Source organism: Bos taurus, chromosome 29 (assembly GCF_002263795.3).
Source record: "Bos taurus isolate L1 Dominette 01449 registration number 42190680 breed Hereford chromosome 29, ARS-UCD2.0, whole genome shotgun sequence".
Taxonomy (NCBI): Eukaryota; Metazoa; Chordata; class Mammalia; order Artiodactyla; family Bovidae; genus Bos; species Bos taurus.
The window spans coordinates 29,746,769-29,764,795 of NC_037356.1; the positions used below are offsets into that span (position 1 = coordinate 29,746,769).

Genomic DNA, 18,027 nt, shown 5'->3' on the forward strand with positions numbered 1-18,027 from the left:
TCTGTGGATTGAGGCCGTCCAAGGAAGCAATCAGAGAAGGCAATGGCAACCTACTCCAGTACTCTTGCCTGGAAAATCCCATGGACAGAGGAGCCTGGTAGGCTGCAGTCCATGGGGTCGCTAAGAGTTGGGCACGACTGAGCGACTTCACTTTCACTTTTCACTTTCATGCACTGGAGAGGGAAATGGCAACCCACTCCAGTGTTCTTGCCTGAGAATCCCAGGGACAGAGGCACCTACTGGGCTGCCGTCTATGGGGTCACACAGAGTCGGACATGACTGAAGCGACTTAGCAGCAAGGAAGCAATGGTGGAGAGAAGCAGCCTTTCGTGATGAGGGTTCCCATGATGGGTAAGGACTCCAGGGAAAGTTGGAGGAGAAGAGGCTAAAACTTAGGAGGAAACTTCAACCTTCAGGACAACATGGCTTCTGCAAAGCTCACAGAGTGAGCATTCTAATTTGGCCCTGTTTATCCATGCCAGCCTGTCGGCCATCACCACGCCAAGCTTTCCACCCAAACAAAGCCATTCTTGGAACATCATTTGAGTCTCAGTGTTGGGGTGCTTGGTGGCACAGGCTCTTTGAAGAGGGCCTCCTCCCCTGAACCCCCAATGGAGGGAGCTGACCTTGCAGAATACTTCCAGAAGAAAGGCCTAGAAGGACCCCACCAATGCCCCTTTGCCCCTGAGCTGTATCTGGCATGAGTCAGGTGGTTGGTGAGGCCCTTCTTTCGTGTGCCCTCTGGGTTGGGCACTTCCTAGAGGAGTCTGCCTCTAGGTCTTGTTGCCATCGCAACCAGAGCTCTCCATTGCCTGGGAAAGCCGAATGAAAGCCAGGCCAGGAACCCTGGGTTCCCAAAGCATCTTCTGAGTTCTTGGGGTCTCCCCTTGTCTCAGCAGGAACAAAAGAACAGAATGGATCTATTGGAGGCAGGGCCCCTAATGTTTATTCTCAGGTGGCAGGTAGGCATGAGGAGCTGATTCGCATCCTCTAGTGGCCCTGCAGTTGTACCGAAGACAGGACCACAGTTCTGTGGGTTCCTCTAGGCTCAGCTGAGAAGGCGAGTCTCATCACTTGAAAGGCCTGCTTGCTGGTCCCCTCAAACCCCATGCATCCCCAAGCACAGTCTCTCCAACCGCTGTTTAAAGAACCCTGACCAGAGCAGCTCTCACACTCCTTATATTGACTCTGAATGTGCAGGGGTGGGGGAGGAGGAGTACACGAAGCAGGGTAGGGAAGGCTCTGGGTCACACAGCCTGGCGAGGGGTCCCCGCGTGTCACACTCCCCCTCCGTCCCTCTTTCTCCCCCCAACTGCCCCCCACCCCCCCCACCCAGACACAGTCTCTGATTAGACCAGTCCCACTGCAGAGCTGAGAGGCCTCCAGTCCAAGGACAGAACTGCAAGAGCATGGACACAAAACACCGAACAAATTGTGGTGGCGGCCAAGGCCAGGGCCGGTGCTGGCTTCCCAGCCTCGGAGGCTGGGAGCGGCAGGGGGCGCTGGGGTAGCTCAGCACCGGCGAGCGCTTGACCCCCTGCTTCCCAGGGCTGCGGTACTGAAGCACAAGAATGGGGGCAGGGCTGGCGGGCAGCAACGGGTACAATTCACAAATGCAGAGTTTTAGCTGCCTCTGGAGCCTGTGGGAGGAGCAGGTGGAGGAGGGCCTCCAGAAAAAGGCCGGGACTGAGAGGCCGGTAAAGAGCACACCTCCTCTCGGCTGCTTCCTTTTCCCGCGTCTCTACTTGTAAGTTGTGTGCGCTGCCGCCAGGCCCACGTTTGTGCTCCATCGGTCGGGGCTGCGGGGAGGGTGGTGGCCCTCGGGGCTGTCCTGAAGGCGGCTGCTTCCGGGGTCCTTTGCAAAGTCTCTGCAGAGCCAGACCGAGCTCCGACCCGTCCCCCACCCTCGGTCCGGGATGCTCAGACGTGCGTCTGCATCCGCCGCTGCAGGGGCCGGCTGGGGTCGGAGTTCTGCGAAGAGGACTGGGAGTGGTGGGAGGAGGAGGCCGAGGCCTTGCTCGCCTTGTCGAACTGCACGTAGCCATCCTGCTTGCCGCTGCTGCTGACGCTGCTGTCGCACTGCGTGTCCAGGAACGAGCTGCTGTCGCTGAGCGAGCCCCGCTGGAACTCCCGCTCGCAGAGCTCGATGGACGAGCTGCCCATGCCCAGCACGAACCTCTGCCCGTAGTCGTAGAGGCGGCCCTGGCCGCTCAGCGTGCTGTAGATGTTGGTGAAGGACATGCCAGTGGGCACGCGCTGCTTGCCTGTGGGGCGCAGGTCCGGCTGGCAACTGGACAGCGAGATGGTGGGGGTCGAGTGGTGTTCCTTGAAGGTGTTTACGCTGTAGTAGCCATTGGTGGGGTCCTGCAGGGGCCGGAGGGAGAGCCTTGTCACATCATCTGATGGACAGTGGGGAAGGGCCAGGGACAGATAGGAGGAAGGTAGGGGAGGTAGGCAGGGGGCCAGAGTGGGGGTGTGGATTATTAGCCTGGGCAGGATGCTGGCAGGTATTCAAGTAGGGTCTTGCCCAGTGTGTGCTTAATCGCTCAGTCATGTCCAACTCTTTGCCACCCTATGGACTGTAGCCCGTCAGGCTCCTCTGTCCCTGGAATTCTCCAGGCAAGAATACTGCGGTGGCTTGCCATTTCCTTCTCCAGGTGATCGTCCCAACCCAGGGATCGAACTCCTGTCTCTTACGTCTCCTGCATTGGCAGGCGGGTTCTTTCCGCTAGCGCCACCTGGGAAAGCCAGTCTTGCCCAGCATGTTTTGTTATTTCAGAGCAGCTAGCTCAAGGTCCGGAGAAGGCAATGGCACCCCACTCCAGTACTCTTGCCTGGAAAATCCCATGGACGAAGGAGCCTGGTAGGCTGCAGTCCATGGGGTCGCGAAGAGTCAGACACGACTGGGCGACTTCACTTTCACTTTTCACTTTCATGCATTGGAGAAGGAAATGGCAACCCACTCCGGTGTTCTTGCCTGGAGAATCTCAGGGATGGGGGAGCCTGGTCGGCTGCCGTCTATGGGGTCGCACAGAGTCGGACACGACTGAAGCAACTTAGCAGCAGCAGCAGCAGCAGCAGCAGCAGCTCAAGGTCATGTGAGAACCTTTCATTATTTTTTGTTTTAGTCCAGAACATGGAAATTCATTATAAATGTGATTGGAGAGGAAGTTAACTCTCTCATCTCCTTGTTGGGGGGGGGGGGGTGATCCCAACTTGATGGAGAGGAGAGATCCCAAAGGTGAGTTCTGGCCTTTCTCTTCTTATTTGCTGCTGTAGTTTGCTCGGATCTGGGGCTGGGGTCATCAGCGCTGAAGCCTAGAATCCAGGCCGTGCGGTGACTGTAAGCAGGGCTCTCCTTACCTTCAGGTTCTGAAACTCCTTCTCTTCTTCTTTGAGCACCTCCAGCTGCTTCAGCACTGAGTCTTGCTGGAATTCGCCCCGGTCCATCTACAACCCCAAAACAGCTGCTCAGAGGGTAGGAGGTGGGCTGACTGTCCACTCATCCCAGGGGAAAGCTGGAGAAATGAACTCAAAAGATGCTTGCCATCTTTGCCTCCCCCTCCCCCCAGAGGCAGGTGACAAGAGTCCGGAGGAGATTCCAGATCTCACTGTTGTTCTTGGACCCTTGGACCCCTATCCCCACCCCCTCGTGAGAGCTGGAGACAAAGAGGTGGGTGCGGGCAAGGCCCGTTTCTAAGAGGCACTCCCTTCCTTTCTTCCCTTTCTCTGTTGGCTACAGTTGTCACCTCCAGGGATTTGAACACAATAAACTGGAAAATTCTGAAAGAGATAGGAATACCAGACCACCTGACCTGCCTCTTGAGAAGTCTGTATGCAGGTCAGGAAGCAACAGTTAGAACTGGACATGGACCAACAGACTGGTTCCAAATAGGAAAAGGAGTACGTCAAGGCTGTATATTGTCACCCTGCTTATTTAACTTAGATGCAGAGTACATCATGAGAAATGCTGGAGTGGAAGAAACACAAGCTAGAATCAAGATTGCTGGGAGAAATATCAATAACCTCGGATATGCAGATGACACCACCCTTATGGCAGAAAATGAAGAGGAACTAAAAAACCTCTTGATGAAAGTGAAAGTGGAGAGTGAAAAAGTTGGCTTAAAGCTCAACATTCAGAAAACAAAGATCATGGCATCCGGTCCCATCACTTCATAGGAAATAGATGGGAAAACAGTGGAACAGTGTCAGACTTTATTTTTTTGGGCTCCAAAATCACTGCAGATGGTGACTGTAGCCATGAAATTAAAAAGACAGTTACTCCTTGGAAGGAAAGTTATAACCAACCTAGATAGCATATTGAAAAGCAGAGACATTACTTTACCAACAAATGTCTGTCTAGTCAAGGCTATGGTTTTTCCAGTGGTCATGTATGGATGTGAGAGTTGGACTGTGAAGAAAGCTGAGCATCGAAGAATTGATGCTTTTGAACTGTGGTGTTGGAGAAGACTCTTGAGAGTCCCTTGGACTGCAAGGAGATCCAACCAGTCCATTCTGAAGATCAGCCCTGGGATTTCTTTGGAAGGAATGATGCTGAAGCTGAAACTCCAGTACTTTGGCCACCTCATGCAAAGAGTTGACTCATTAGAAAAGACTCTGATGCTGGGAGGGATTGGGGGCAGGAGGAGAAGGGGATGACAGGGGATGACAGAGGATGAGATGGCTGGATGGCATCACTGACTCGATGGACATGAGTCTGAGTGAACTCTGGGAGTTGGTGATGGACAGGGAGGCCTGGCGTGCTGCGATTCATGGGGTCACCAACAGTTGGACACGACTGTGCGACTGAACTGAACTGAACTGACTGACTTCAGGCCAGGCATTGTGCTGAAGGCCAGGCAAACAAAGATCAAGAGACTTTATGAAACAGCTTTGTTCAGCAGGAGGTGGACCTGTAGATAAATAACTGCAGAACCTCTGGGCAGTGGGCAGGACCTTGAGAAGGAATCAATGGAAGCTACTTGCGAGGAGGTGGCAACTAGGGCCTCACCTGTTATTCATTGCAAGGACTTAGATTATTATTAAAAGTTATCTTCCTGAATGGAAGCCAGAGAGTCAGGGGGCAGGGATCTATTTTTGTCTCTCTTTGGGTCTCTAGCATGCCTGGTACAGTGCCTGTGGTCATTAACCAAAATCCGTTTGGAATGGAATCATATTTAATTGTGTTGTATTAATTCTTTGACTTGCTGGTGCCCAGCGTGGTGCCTGCCATACAGCAGGGCTGTCAGAAATGTTATATTTATGTCAGATGAATGAATGAAGGGACATGCCTCAAAATTACTAAAAATTAAAAAATAATGCACTTAAGGTGAAAAATAAAGCATACTTGGCACACAGTAGGTGTATTCATTAGTCTGAATAGCCACAGTGGTGCCTGTCCCATGGTGCAGAATATCCTTCCCGTGTATCACTTCTGCATCTAACACAGTCTGGTCCAGGTTCCCACCCATTCTCGTAACTGGGATGTGACTTCTTCTTTGTGACTCATTTTCCTGATCTATTTTTGGAGCACCAGAGAATTAATCAAAGCAGTTCGGTTCTGTTAGCTCCCCATTAATGCTTCTTTTTTCATTTTCCAGTAAATGCTGTGGCTATCTGGATCGAGTTCTTCTTTCCCACCAGATTCAACTGCTAAGCCTGCCTTTCCTCCATACTGGGGCTGTACTGGGGCAGGGGAAAGAAGGTCTCCCCACGGGGAGCCCTCAGTGGGTTTCTCTGCTGAGGTTATCCCCTACTTTTAACTGACTGCTGAGTGACCCCCACTCTTTAGGGTCTGGACGGGAGAGTGGTGTCAAGACAGTCAGGGGAGTTCAGAACATCCCACTAGGAGGGAATGCAAGGTCCCTGGGGGATGAAGGACAGGCATGGGGACCTCCACACCAGACTTGATAAAGCTCATCAACAGAGATGTCCACTCCTGCCCAGGTCTGGGCTGTGGTCCCCTCCCTTTTAAGAGTGACTGTTCCATGTGTCAGATCTTGTGTTCGCTTGGGTGAAGTAGACATTAGCAGACCTTTGAGAAACTCTGGGATATCTGGTGATGCTCACAGGTAATTAGAGAAATGTACTGTGGAAGAGAAACATGTGGGACTTCCCCGGTGGTCCAGTGGTTAAGAATCTACCCTTCAATGCAGGGGATGTGGGTTCGATCCCTGGCTGGGGAACTAAGGTCCCACACACCACAGAATCAGATATTCATTTTAGAAAGATTCTGGTGAGTCAAATGGTAAAAGGCGAGAATGTGGGACCGCTTGGGACGATGCTGTCTGTCATGGACCAGGGAGGCCTGCGCTAAGGAGTAACAATGAAGAAGTGGCAGAGGCACCTCTTTGAAAAGATGGTGAAGTGGGGATTGACAGGACCGGAAAATCAACTGGATAGAAAAAGAGCAGCAGAGAAGACGTCAATTTAATTCACTGAATGGCGGCGAGCATCTTCCAGGGACTGTGAAAGGCGCCAGGGACACAGGGCTGACTTACGGCGGCTTGCTCACCCTCTCTAGTGGAGGCAGATAAGGAAACAGGTGACTTCACATCGATGTCAATAGCTCCCCTTCCTTGGTGCCCTCACTGTGTTCCGCTGGCTCCACACTCTTCAGGGGTTTACCCACTGAGCCCTCACCCTGCCATTTCATCCCATTTTCTAGATAAGAAGATTGGAGCACAGAGAGGCCCAGGCTGTTAACCCACTGGCTTGCTGCGGCTCCTCTGACATATTATAACCGTGACACAATATGCAACCGAGCGTTCTAGCAGAGTTTTCCAGGGTCTGTCTGCACAGAGGGATGAGTCACGGTCTATCAGTGGGAATCAGGAGGAGGAGAGGGAGTGGCCTTGGAGTTGCCAGAGAAGTTATAAGTGTACAACAGGCTGGCTCCTGAAGAGGAACCTATGCTTATTGCAGACTTTCCTTGGGGGCAGGGGAGAAGGCATGTACTGAATGTTGATAATACCTGTGTGTGTATGTGTATAGGATTATATGTTATGTCACATCACATTATGACAATTTATGTACATCACTTTGCTGACAGAGGTCCTAATAGTCAAGCAGTCAAGCTATGGTTTTTCTAGAAGTCATGTACAGATGTGAGAACTGGACCATAAAGAAGGCTGAGCCCCCAAAGAATTGGTGCTTTCGAACTGTGGTGCTGGAGAGGACTCTTGAGAATCCCTTGGACTACAAGGCTATCAAACCAGTCAATCCTAGAGGAAATCAACCTTGAATATTCACTGGAAGGATTGATGCTGAAGCTGAAGCTCCAATACTTTGGCCACCTGATGCAAAGAGCCGACTCATTTGAAAAGACCCTGATGCTGGGAAAGACTGAAGGCAGGAGGAGAAGAGGCGGTAGAGGATGAGATGGTTAGATGGCATCACTGATTCAATGAACATGAATCTGAGCAAACGCTGGGAGACACAGGAGCCTGGTGTGCTGCAGTCCATGGGGTCACAAAGAGTTGGACGTGACTTAGGGACCAAACAACGACAACAATGCAGGTGTTCTCTGCTTACTGGACAGCTGGGTTCTGAAAGCTGGAAATGCATGTTAGCTGTCTTTGGGTCTCTGAGAGCTCCAAACACGATACAGTAGACACACTATACACCTTTGTTGACTGAGAATACAAGCATACTTGGTTTTATTGCACTTTGCAAATATTTTTTTTTTTTAATAAATCCAAGGTTTGTGTCAACCCTGTGTTGGGCAAGTCTATTGGCATTATTTTCCCAAACGTGTTTGCTGCTCACTTCATGTCTCTGTGTCATGTTTTGATAATTCTCATGACAATTCAAACCTTTTTTTTTTTTTGGCTGGGCTGTGCAGCATGTGGGATCTCAGTTCATCAACCAGGGATTGAACCCACTCCCCTTTCAATGGGAACCAGGAGTCTTAACCACTGGACCTCCAGGGAAGTCCCCAGACCTTGTCAGTATAATCTTTGTTATGGGGATCTGTGATCAGTCGATCTTTGATGATGTTCTTACTCACTGAAGGCTCAGATGATGGTTAGCATTTTTTAGCAATAAAGTACTTTTAAATTAAGGTATGTACACTTTAAAAGACACAATGCTACTGTGCAGTTAACTAACTGTATAGTGTAAATGTAACTTTGGTATGTACTGGGAAACCAAAAAAAAAAAAAAAAAATGCATGCAACTCGCTTTATCGTGGTGGTCTGGAACCCAACCCATGGTGCCTCCTAGGTCTGCCTGAGGATGCCTGGCCTAATAACTGAGGTGGGGGGCCTGGGGGAGGCGGAGAAGCACATCTTGGCTGATGCTTTGTTCTCAGGAGCATCTAGAGCATCAGGAAGCCTCTGGTTCTGGGGCCTTCAGGGCACAGAGGTCTGGATGGGGCAGGGATACGATGACATTCTCACCATCAGCTGCTTGATGGTGGGGTGTTCCTCAGCCTCCCGGCCCGAGGTGGGCTCCTTGTGGACAATCTCCACCCGGATGTCATTCTTGGCGGACACAACACCTTTGAGATCTGGACATAAAATAAGAAAGCATAGACGACAGACAGTTGTTACCTCAGACTTCAGGGCCTGAGTTGTCAAGCTCCCTGCTCCCCTTGGATTTACTCTCTAGCCCCTGAACTCAGCATTTTCATGAATTCCCCCTCCGCCCCTCCCACCCCTGCCCCAGTAATAGAACACCTGTCCAGATGTGCTGTGGGCTACTGTAGGCGCCTCAGAGTGCTTTCTCTAAGGGCTCCTGGTTGCACATTTCTCAGCCTTTCACTGCTGCTCCCATGGCCACTGGTCATCCTACTAAATTCTCACCTCCTTCTAGAAGTCTTCTCTGACCTGCCCTACCCAGCTCTGGTCTCTCTGTTCAGAGAATCACACCTCCGATTCTTGGAAAGGACCTGGAGATCCTCTGGGCCAGCTCCCATCCGAAGTGTAAACACCCCTGTGCTAGTGTGGTCCAGCTTTTGTGATGGAAAGCTTACTGGCTTCTAGAGGAGGAAGCCCACTGATACCTGGAGAGCTCTGCTGGGAAATTGCTGCTAAAATACACTTCCCTATGAAGTCCATTGAGTGGGTGGGAAGGGCGGGCCTGACACTGCATCCTTGGGAGCCCTCAAGAGAGCAAGGCTGCTCGGCTTGGAGGGGAGGACACAGGCAGCCTTTTTCCAACACGTGAAGGCTGCCAAGTGGAGGAGGGCGCAGGCTTCCTCTGTTGATTCACTTGGTGCTTTATGCCCATAGAATGTTAGTGCTGGGTGGGACCCTGAAAGTCACTTCAGCTGACCCCTTGCTGTCACACAGGAGGGAACGGAGGCCTGGAGTAGCTGTGGCTTGCCCGGAGGTCACGGGGTAGAAGAGGTGGGGCTGCAATACTGTGTCTCTATTGTTCTCCGCCGTCCCACCTACCCTTCCACGTGTCTGTCTAGCACACAGAATTTCAGAGCTACGCTCAGGATGGAGAGTCCAGGCGCACACAATTCAAGAGGGCGTCAACACCCGCGTTTTATGCCTAATGACTAAAGGCCTTTTAAGAATCCACACGAAGCAATTCCCTGAATGCTTTTGTTGTTTATTTTCGTGTGTGCGTGACCTGCTTTTCTGGTTGGACTAGCAGATCTTGGAGGGCAAGGATTCTACCCTTCCCTGCCCCCGCCGAGGGATTTCAGTACAGTTCTCAAAGCACAGGGAGTGTGGTGTGTGTTTGATCCAAGGTGCCAGCTGATGGCCCTGCGGGAGGACGTCCACTTCTGTCCAGCCCAGCATCAGTCGAGTGCCCACTGTGTCCCGGATGCGGGGCAAAGCACCGTACACGGGAAGATACACGTGAGACCCGGCCCTGGCCCTGAAGCTCACAGCACTGGCGGGGCCCCTGTTGCTCCCGCTTACTTGCTCTCGGGGCAGCCTAAGCCCTGCCTTTTCCTCTGTCCCCCTGCCCGAGCTCCCGGGTCTCCCTCCCGTACTTCTCTGGGAGCGGGCGCAGCAGAAGGCCACAATGGTTGCCAGAAGGACGAGGAAGGCCACGCCAGCTCCAACGGCCACCCCGATGATGACCGCCATCGGTACAGCCTCTGTGGGAGAGAAGCAGGCGGGCTGACGGGGAAGCCAGGACAGACAGCTCTCCCCTGGGGGACCCCACCCAGCTCCTTGGGCTCAGCCCCTGCCCAGCTCTGGGCACAGGCACACTTGGGAAAGGCCGCGGGGGCCTGGGCAGGCTCCGGCAGAGGCCACGGGGGTCAGCTCGGGCAGGGACAGGGGTCACGTGGAGGAGGCAGGGGGACTGAGAAAGATGGGGAGTGGTGATGAAGGGGAGACGAAGCAAGCAGACATGGGAGGGGAGGGGAGCGTGGAGATGAGAGGCGAGCCTGGGTGCAGCTGAGCGCTCCACAGGGGTAAACCGGGAGAGTCTAAGTCCCTGGCTTTTCTTTGGCAGATGACTATGGTCACTGCTGCTGCTTTTGTTCGCTCTGATTTTCCTTCTCTTCTCTTTCCCGGGGCTGGGGGTGGACATGGACAACCAGCTTTCAGAGACTTTTCAGGTCTGAGGTAGTTTGAGGGCCTGGGCATCGCAGGTGGAAGGTGCCAGAGGCAAGTCTTAGAGGCCGGAGGGCAGGATCACAGTTCCCCGCCCACCTCTTTTTGGGGAAAAAAAAAATCTTTTTTTTTTTTTCCAATTTTTTTGGTCACGCTGTGCAGCATACAGGGATCTTAGTCCCCCAACCAGGGATTGAACCTATGCCCTCTGCAGAGTCCTAACCACTGGACAACCAGGGATTTCCCTCCCCCCACCTCTTTAAGGAGAGAGGCCCAGTCCTGCCAGTCTCCCAGGCAGGAATCCTGACACCCCACCCTGCCAGAGAGATGCCCGGAATGCCAGCCAGGCAGGGCTCCACTTCCTGCCGAGTTCCTGGAGTCTGTCTCACGCCCTCCTCCAGTAGAGATGGGTAGGGAGGGGGGAGGGTGACGTTAGGGTGGCGGGGTCACTCTTCCAGACGGTCCAGACCTTTCTGTGGTGGCAGAGGGGGTCTGAGCATAAGATGTGGGGCCCTGAAGTGCCCATGGGGGGATAAACTAAGGAATGCAGGGAGAGGGACAGCTTAGGGCTCACAGAGTCCAAGCCTCCTATTTACAGATGGACACCCGGAGGCCCAGAGAAGTCAAGTGACTTGGTTAAGGACACGCAGACGCAGTACAACCAGTGCAAACCCGGGTCTCCTCTTAACCACCCTCCTCGTCCTGCCCAGCTCCACACACTGCATCACATGGCGTCTTCCACTCTCACAGCCTTTGTACGGCCCAGACCAACCAACTTTACCTCTCCTTTCTCATCTGTAAACTGGGATGGTAACAGCGCCTGCCTTGAGGGTGGGGGAGGGCTGGGGTTTTTGTTGTCACTGTTTAGTCGCTAAGTCACATCCGACTCTGCCACCCTATGGACTGTAGTCTGCCAGTCTCTTCTGTCCATGGGATTCTCCAGGCAAGAAGACCGAAGTGGGTTGCCATTTCCTCCTCCAGGGGATCTTCCCGACCCAGGGATCGAACCCACATCTCCTGAATTGCAGGGGGCTTCTTTACCACTGAGCCACCAGGGGAAGCCCTTGGGATTCATACAGATGAATGCAGGCAGGTAAAGGCTGGCACAAGCTGGTACCCGAAACTATCCAAGCCTTTGCCCCCGTGTCTGTGTGGGAAGGAGGACCACAGCAGATGCAACGAGAGCAAAGTCCCTTTTAGAGGACTTTTGAGGTCCTCTCCCACTGCTCTCAGGGGTAGATGATGTTCTCAGGGTAGATGACTGGGACTCCAGGTGTCTGTCTTCAACGGGGGTTGGCCTCTCGTCTCTCACTGTTGTTTTCTTTAAAGAGAAGAAAAGAGGAGGAACCTGGCAGACCGCAGCCCCTAGAGAGGCTGGCGGGAGAGGGAGGGTCCCTCTCCCAAAGGAGCGGGTGCCGCGGTGGTGGGCAGTGTCGGCTGTCACTGTGGGATTTCCCTTCTAGCCCAGGACTTGCACACAGGTCCATGCATCACCTGCCTAGTGGTGGCTGAGGCCCCTGTAGGGGCGCCAGGGGACAACAAACGGGAGGTGTTGGCCTGGTCTCAAGAGTCAGGGGCGAGACAACGGACTTGACCTCAGCCAGCCCCATGAGCTGGTTCTGCCAGTGAGATGGTTCCGTCTCAGGTTTCAATTCCTCGCAGGAAGGAAAACTGCTTTGGACGTTCGTTGGTGCAATGCTTTTGAATTTGATGAATTTGGGTTGGACTTAAGTTTCTCCTAGACTCCTAGGAAGTCTAGGAGTCCTTGGAAAACTCTGGTCTTGTTTCAGCTGAGCCCAGAGCAAAGGATGAAGGTGGAAGGTTCCTTAACCTGCCTGGGCCTCAATGACCGTGAAATCCAAGAATAAGGAAAGTGGTATCTAGGGTGGTCTCTGCGTCTGGTGTCCTTGAGGCCACATTTCCTTAAGTCATTAACAGCTGGGTGGGGCATGGGTGTGTGACCATCTTATCTGGAGAACTGTCTTAATCGTGGGGACGGGGCAAAGGGAGAGGGTCCTGTGTGGCGGGGCACTCAAGGGTGGCATTCCCTCCATAAAGGCCTGTGCGAAACTCCTTGCTGGGTCACCTGTACAGGGTGTCCCTCTCTAGACAGGGCTCTCTGGGATGTCCCTGGAGAGGGACTGAGTCTTCTCTCCACCCTAGGAGTCTCAGCCACCAAGGAAGGTGTCAGGGAGCTCAGAGGAGTATGCAGATCCAGGAGAGGTGGAGACAGGGGGAACACAGGAGTCTGTGTTGCCTCCTTGAGTGGTCTGTGTAGGGACTGATGCTCTTAAAGTGGCTGTCTGCCCAGAGGGGAGGGTGTGCGTGGGCCCCACCAGGAGCTTGTGGGAGGAACTGACCAGTCCTAGCTCCTTCTGGGCCAGTGTGGTGGGAGAACCAGGGCAGAGCATCCCACATCTTCATCAGGGCCTTTGTCAACACTGTGGGGTCTGGCTTGCAAAGTCCTGATTCTCTTTTCTGGGTTTCTCCCTGGGAGTGGGGGCTTCTCCTCTTGAGGAGGTCCCAAGACAGAGCAACTCAACCCAGGAAGCCTGGTGACCCCTTGGCTGCCGAGTCCCTGGGGAGGGAAGCAGTGCCCAGCGGCCTGGTGGTGAGATGACAGTTCCACAGGGAATGCAGGAGTGGTGTTAGGAGCCAGCCATTGGAAAGCGTGGGGTTAATATGGATTGTGCGGGTCACAGCAGGGTGGGGCAGCCCTGGTGTCCTGGAAGCGATGGTCAAGCTGGTGGTGATGGTGAGAAGCGGGAGGTGTTGGGCAGGCCAGCTGCTGACCCCAGAGGGGAGGAGCTGACCCCAGAGGGGAGGAGCCAGGGCTTCCAAAGAGGACGAACGGGAGGGAGGACAGGGAGGAGCAGGAGCTGGTGTGTGGAATGCAGGGAGCCTGCGGGCGCAGCCACAGAGGAGACAGGTCTCGGGGGTCCCTAGACCCACCCTGCCTGGGCACCTCGCCCTGATGCTCTGAGTGCACTAAACCCTCAAGATGGGGGGAGGGCAGAGAAGTTAGCGGCCTGCCCCGGCCTCCCTACCCCCGCTTTGGGCTCCCTCCCCCGCTAGCCCAGCGGTCCCTTCCCCATCCCGGGAGTCTCATGTCTCCTTCGTACCTGCTTCCAGCCCGGCTCCCGACTTCATTTCCGAACCTGTTTGGAAATAAAGCAAGCGTCCACAGCCAGGGCCTGGCTGGCCAGGGTGGGACGGGACTGGGGGTGGGGGTGGGGGCAGCCATCTGGAGGGTCAGAGGGGTGGGGGTGGGGGTGCCCTCTCCTGTCATGGCTCTGGGACACCCCACAGATCTAGACTAGCCAACCTGAACTTGGAGTTGGCTCAGATTGACTTAAAGGCTCCAGGGGAATGGGGCTAGAGAGAGAGAGAGAGAGACGTGGGGCGGCGGGGGCGGGGGTGGTGATTCTGAGGAGGTAGGGGTGCGGACACTAAGGGGAGGGCACAGGAGTGGGGGCACTGAGGGGAAGACACGGAGGGTAAGCCACAGGGGACCGGGAGGGTTGGGATGATGTGTGGATGATATTATGCAAATTATGTGGGCAAAGCATTATGCAAAGCAGCATCTATCAGGGAGGCGGTGTTGGGAGCAGTGTGGGATCCACAGGGTAGCCCTGAGGCCCCCTGCTCAGCCCAGAATCTCTTCCAAGACATGGCAGCCTGTGGGTGGGCCTTCATCTGGGAGGGGTCAGAGGCTGCCAGGGCCCAGGCCCCCTGGACCGTCCTGTCTGCCCTGGACTAAGCCCCTGGAAAAGGGGCGAGACCTGCAGCCAACCTCAGGACCCAGAGCGCCGCTGGCAGACTGCCTGCCCAGCTTCTCTGGAATCCCCTCCACGCCCTTCTGAGGCTCCCTCCTCCGAGCCTGCACACTGCCCTCTGGCATCTCCTTCCCAGCACAGTGGTCCATGTGTCTCCTGTGTCCCCCAGGGAACCGCAGATGGCTGAGCCCGGCCCCCTGCACACCAGGGACTGGACAGTGCAAGGGTCACCCCTCAGCTTAGCAGGGGCACCCTGGAGGCAGCTCTGTGCCCCCAGGACCCTGGAGGACCTCGCCTGGGGCCCTGCCCTCGCAGGGAGCGGCCGCAGCCCATGGACCTGGCAGTCCTGGCCACCCCACCTTGCTCCTTAAGCCGGATGATCTCCGTGTCGGAGCCAAAGCTGTTCCAGGCGGTGCAGTTGTAGATGGTCTGGAAGTCCGCCCTCACGATGTTGCTGATGGTCAGCGTGGAGATGACGCCCTCCTCTGTGCTGACCGTCTCCACCGTGTAGCGGCCTGATGTGCCCGATTCCAGCACATTCTCCTTCCAGGACCAGGCCTGCCCGAGTGCACAGAATCAGGAGGTCACCCCCCAGGACCACCCCCCAGGACCACAAGGCGGCCTCCCCACCCCCGGGTGGACACGGCCAGGTCCACAGTCGTGATCACTGCCACACAGCACACATAACAACACGTGTGCACACAGCACAGCATGCACACACATCATAACATGGATACATCCACCACCATACACACAGACACACACATACACATCGTAACACGGATACACATACACACCCCCACACACATCACAACATGGATACACACCCCCCCACACACATCACAACACGGACACACACCCCACACACACACACATCACAACACGGATACACATACCTCACACACACACACATCACAACACGGATACACACCCCTCCACACATACACATCACAACACGGATACACATACCTCACACACACACATCACAACACGGATACACACACACCCCTGCACACACATCAGAACACGGATACACACCCCCCCACACACACACATCACAACACGGATACACACACCCCCCACACACACATCACAACACGGATACACACACACCCCTGCACACACATCACAACACGGATACACACACCCCCACACACAGACATCACAACACGAATACACATACCCCACACACACCACAACATGGATACACATACCACACACACACACATCACAACACGGATACACACACACCCCCACACACACATCACAACACGGATACACACACCTCCACACATACACATCACAACACGGATACACACCCCCACGCACACACACATCACAACACGGATACACAAACCCCCCCCCACACCACAACATGGATACACATACCACACACACACACATCACAACACAGATACACACACACCCCCACACACACATCACAACACGGATACACACACCCCCCCACACACACACATCACAACATGGATACACATACCACACACACACACCACAACACGGATACACATACCACACACACACACATCACAACACGGATACACACACACCCCCACACACATCACAACACGGATACACACACACCCCCACACACATCAGAACACGGATACACATACCACACACACACACATCACAACATGGATACACACACACCCCCACACACATCACAACACGGATACACACACACCCACACACACACATCAGAACACGGATACACATACCACACACACACATCACAACACGGATACACACACCTCTACACATACACGTCACAACACGGATACACCCCCCACACACACCACAACATGGATACACATACCACACACACACATCACAACACGGATACACACACACCTCCACACACATCACAACACGAATACACACACACACCCACACACACATCACAACACGGATACACACACACCCCCACACACATCACAACACGAATACACACACACCCCCACACACACATCACAACACGGATACACATACCACACACACATCACACATGGATACACATACCACACACACACACACACATCACAACACAGATACACCCCTCCACACACACACACATCACAACATGGATACACACACACCCCCACACACATCACAACACGGATACACATACCCCACACAGATACACATCACAACACGGATACACACCCACACACCCACACACACATCACAACACGGATACACACACACACACACATCACAACACGGATACACCCCACACACACACACACACACATCACAACACGGATACACACACACACCTCCACACACATGACAACACGGATACACACCCCCCCACACACACACATCACAACATGGATACACACACACACACCCACACACACATCACAACATGGATACACATTCCCACACACATCACAACACGGATACACACCCCACACACACACACATCACAACACGGATACACACACACCCCCACACACACATCTCAACACGGATACACATAACACACACACATCTCAACACGGATACACATAACACACACACATCACAACACGGATACACATAACACACACACATCTCAACACGGATACACATACCACACACACACATCAAAACACGGATACACACACCCCACACACATACACATCACAACACGGATACACACACACACCCACACACATCACAACACGGATATACACCCCCCTACACACACACACACACATCACAACACGGATACACGCAGCCCCCCACACACACATCACAACACGGATACACACACACACACCCACACACATCACAACACGGATATACACCCCCCTACACACACACACACATCACAACACGGATACACGCAGCCCCCCACACACACGTCACAACACGGATACACCCACCACCCCACAGACAGCACGTGCGCGTGCGCACACACACACACGCAGGCTTAGAGGCTGGGCCACCTCAAAGGGTGTTTCCGTCGACAAGGGTCCCTGTGCGGCTCTGGGTCGGAGCATTTTCCCTGGGTGAGCAGGGGGCCCTGGGGTAGCAGTGGGAGCTCCTCCTTCAGATGATGCCCCTGACAGGTGGTGAAGACCAGCCCCAGGCTGACTGAGTCTGGTTTTGTTACTCTACAAAGGCTGTGCTCTGAGAGAATCTTCGTCTAGCTCGGTTTAGGATGGTGATGTTGCTGATTCTCAGACCCATTTCAGGTACACGGTACCCCACCCCTCTTGTTGCAGTGTTCGGCAACAGAATGAGTGCTAGAGGGTGGGGTGGATGCGCCCCGAGCCACTTCCAGGTCGCTCCTGGGGGTGCCCTGGGCTCTGTGCGGGTGTTTAGCTGCATCCGATACTGTCACCAAATGCTCCCCGGGGGCAGAACTCTGCCAGTTGAGAACCCCTGGCCTCGAGTCCCATCTCCAAGAGGACAAAGACTGTGTGAACATGCTCGGGGTGGACTGGATATTATCTACAGTGGGACAGCGTTGATAATGTTCCATTGACAATGAAACATAATTACACTTACATTTTAAAAACCATTAAAAGAGCGAAAGGAACAGAGAAACACAGGTATTAGTCCTATCCGTGAACTCTTGCCATTTTTCTGTGACTCACACAGTGAATGAGCTCAACCCCTGAGGAAGGGTGTAACTGTAAGGTCTTCATCTACAGGAGGGCACCTTACTTGTCGGGCATGTGCCCCCGACCGCCACTCTGGCACCGCCGTCCCTGGAA

The 18,027-nt window shown here is 53.9% G+C and overlaps 1 protein-coding gene across 3 annotated transcripts in view; it reads right to left on the reverse strand.

Moving 5' to 3' along the window:
* Positions 1–1,337: 1,337 nt before the first annotated feature.
* KIRREL3 (kirre like nephrin family adhesion molecule 3) overlaps positions 1,338–18,027 on the reverse strand; it is a 604,306-nt gene continuing 587,616 nt past the window's right edge. Inside the window, exons 12-17 of one of the 3 annotated variants that reach the window (XM_024987340.2) lie at positions 14,659–14,857; positions 13,646–13,681; positions 9,953–10,060; positions 8,400–8,509; positions 3,364–3,450; positions 1,338–2,364 (exon numbers count right to left, since the gene is read on the reverse strand). In XM_024987340.2, the coding sequence (XP_024843108.1) occupies positions 1,921–2,364; positions 3,364–3,450; positions 8,400–8,509; positions 9,953–10,060; positions 13,646–13,681; positions 14,659–14,857 (984 nt within the window). In that variant the 3' untranslated portion in view covers positions 1,338–1,920. 3 annotated transcript variants of the gene reach the window in all.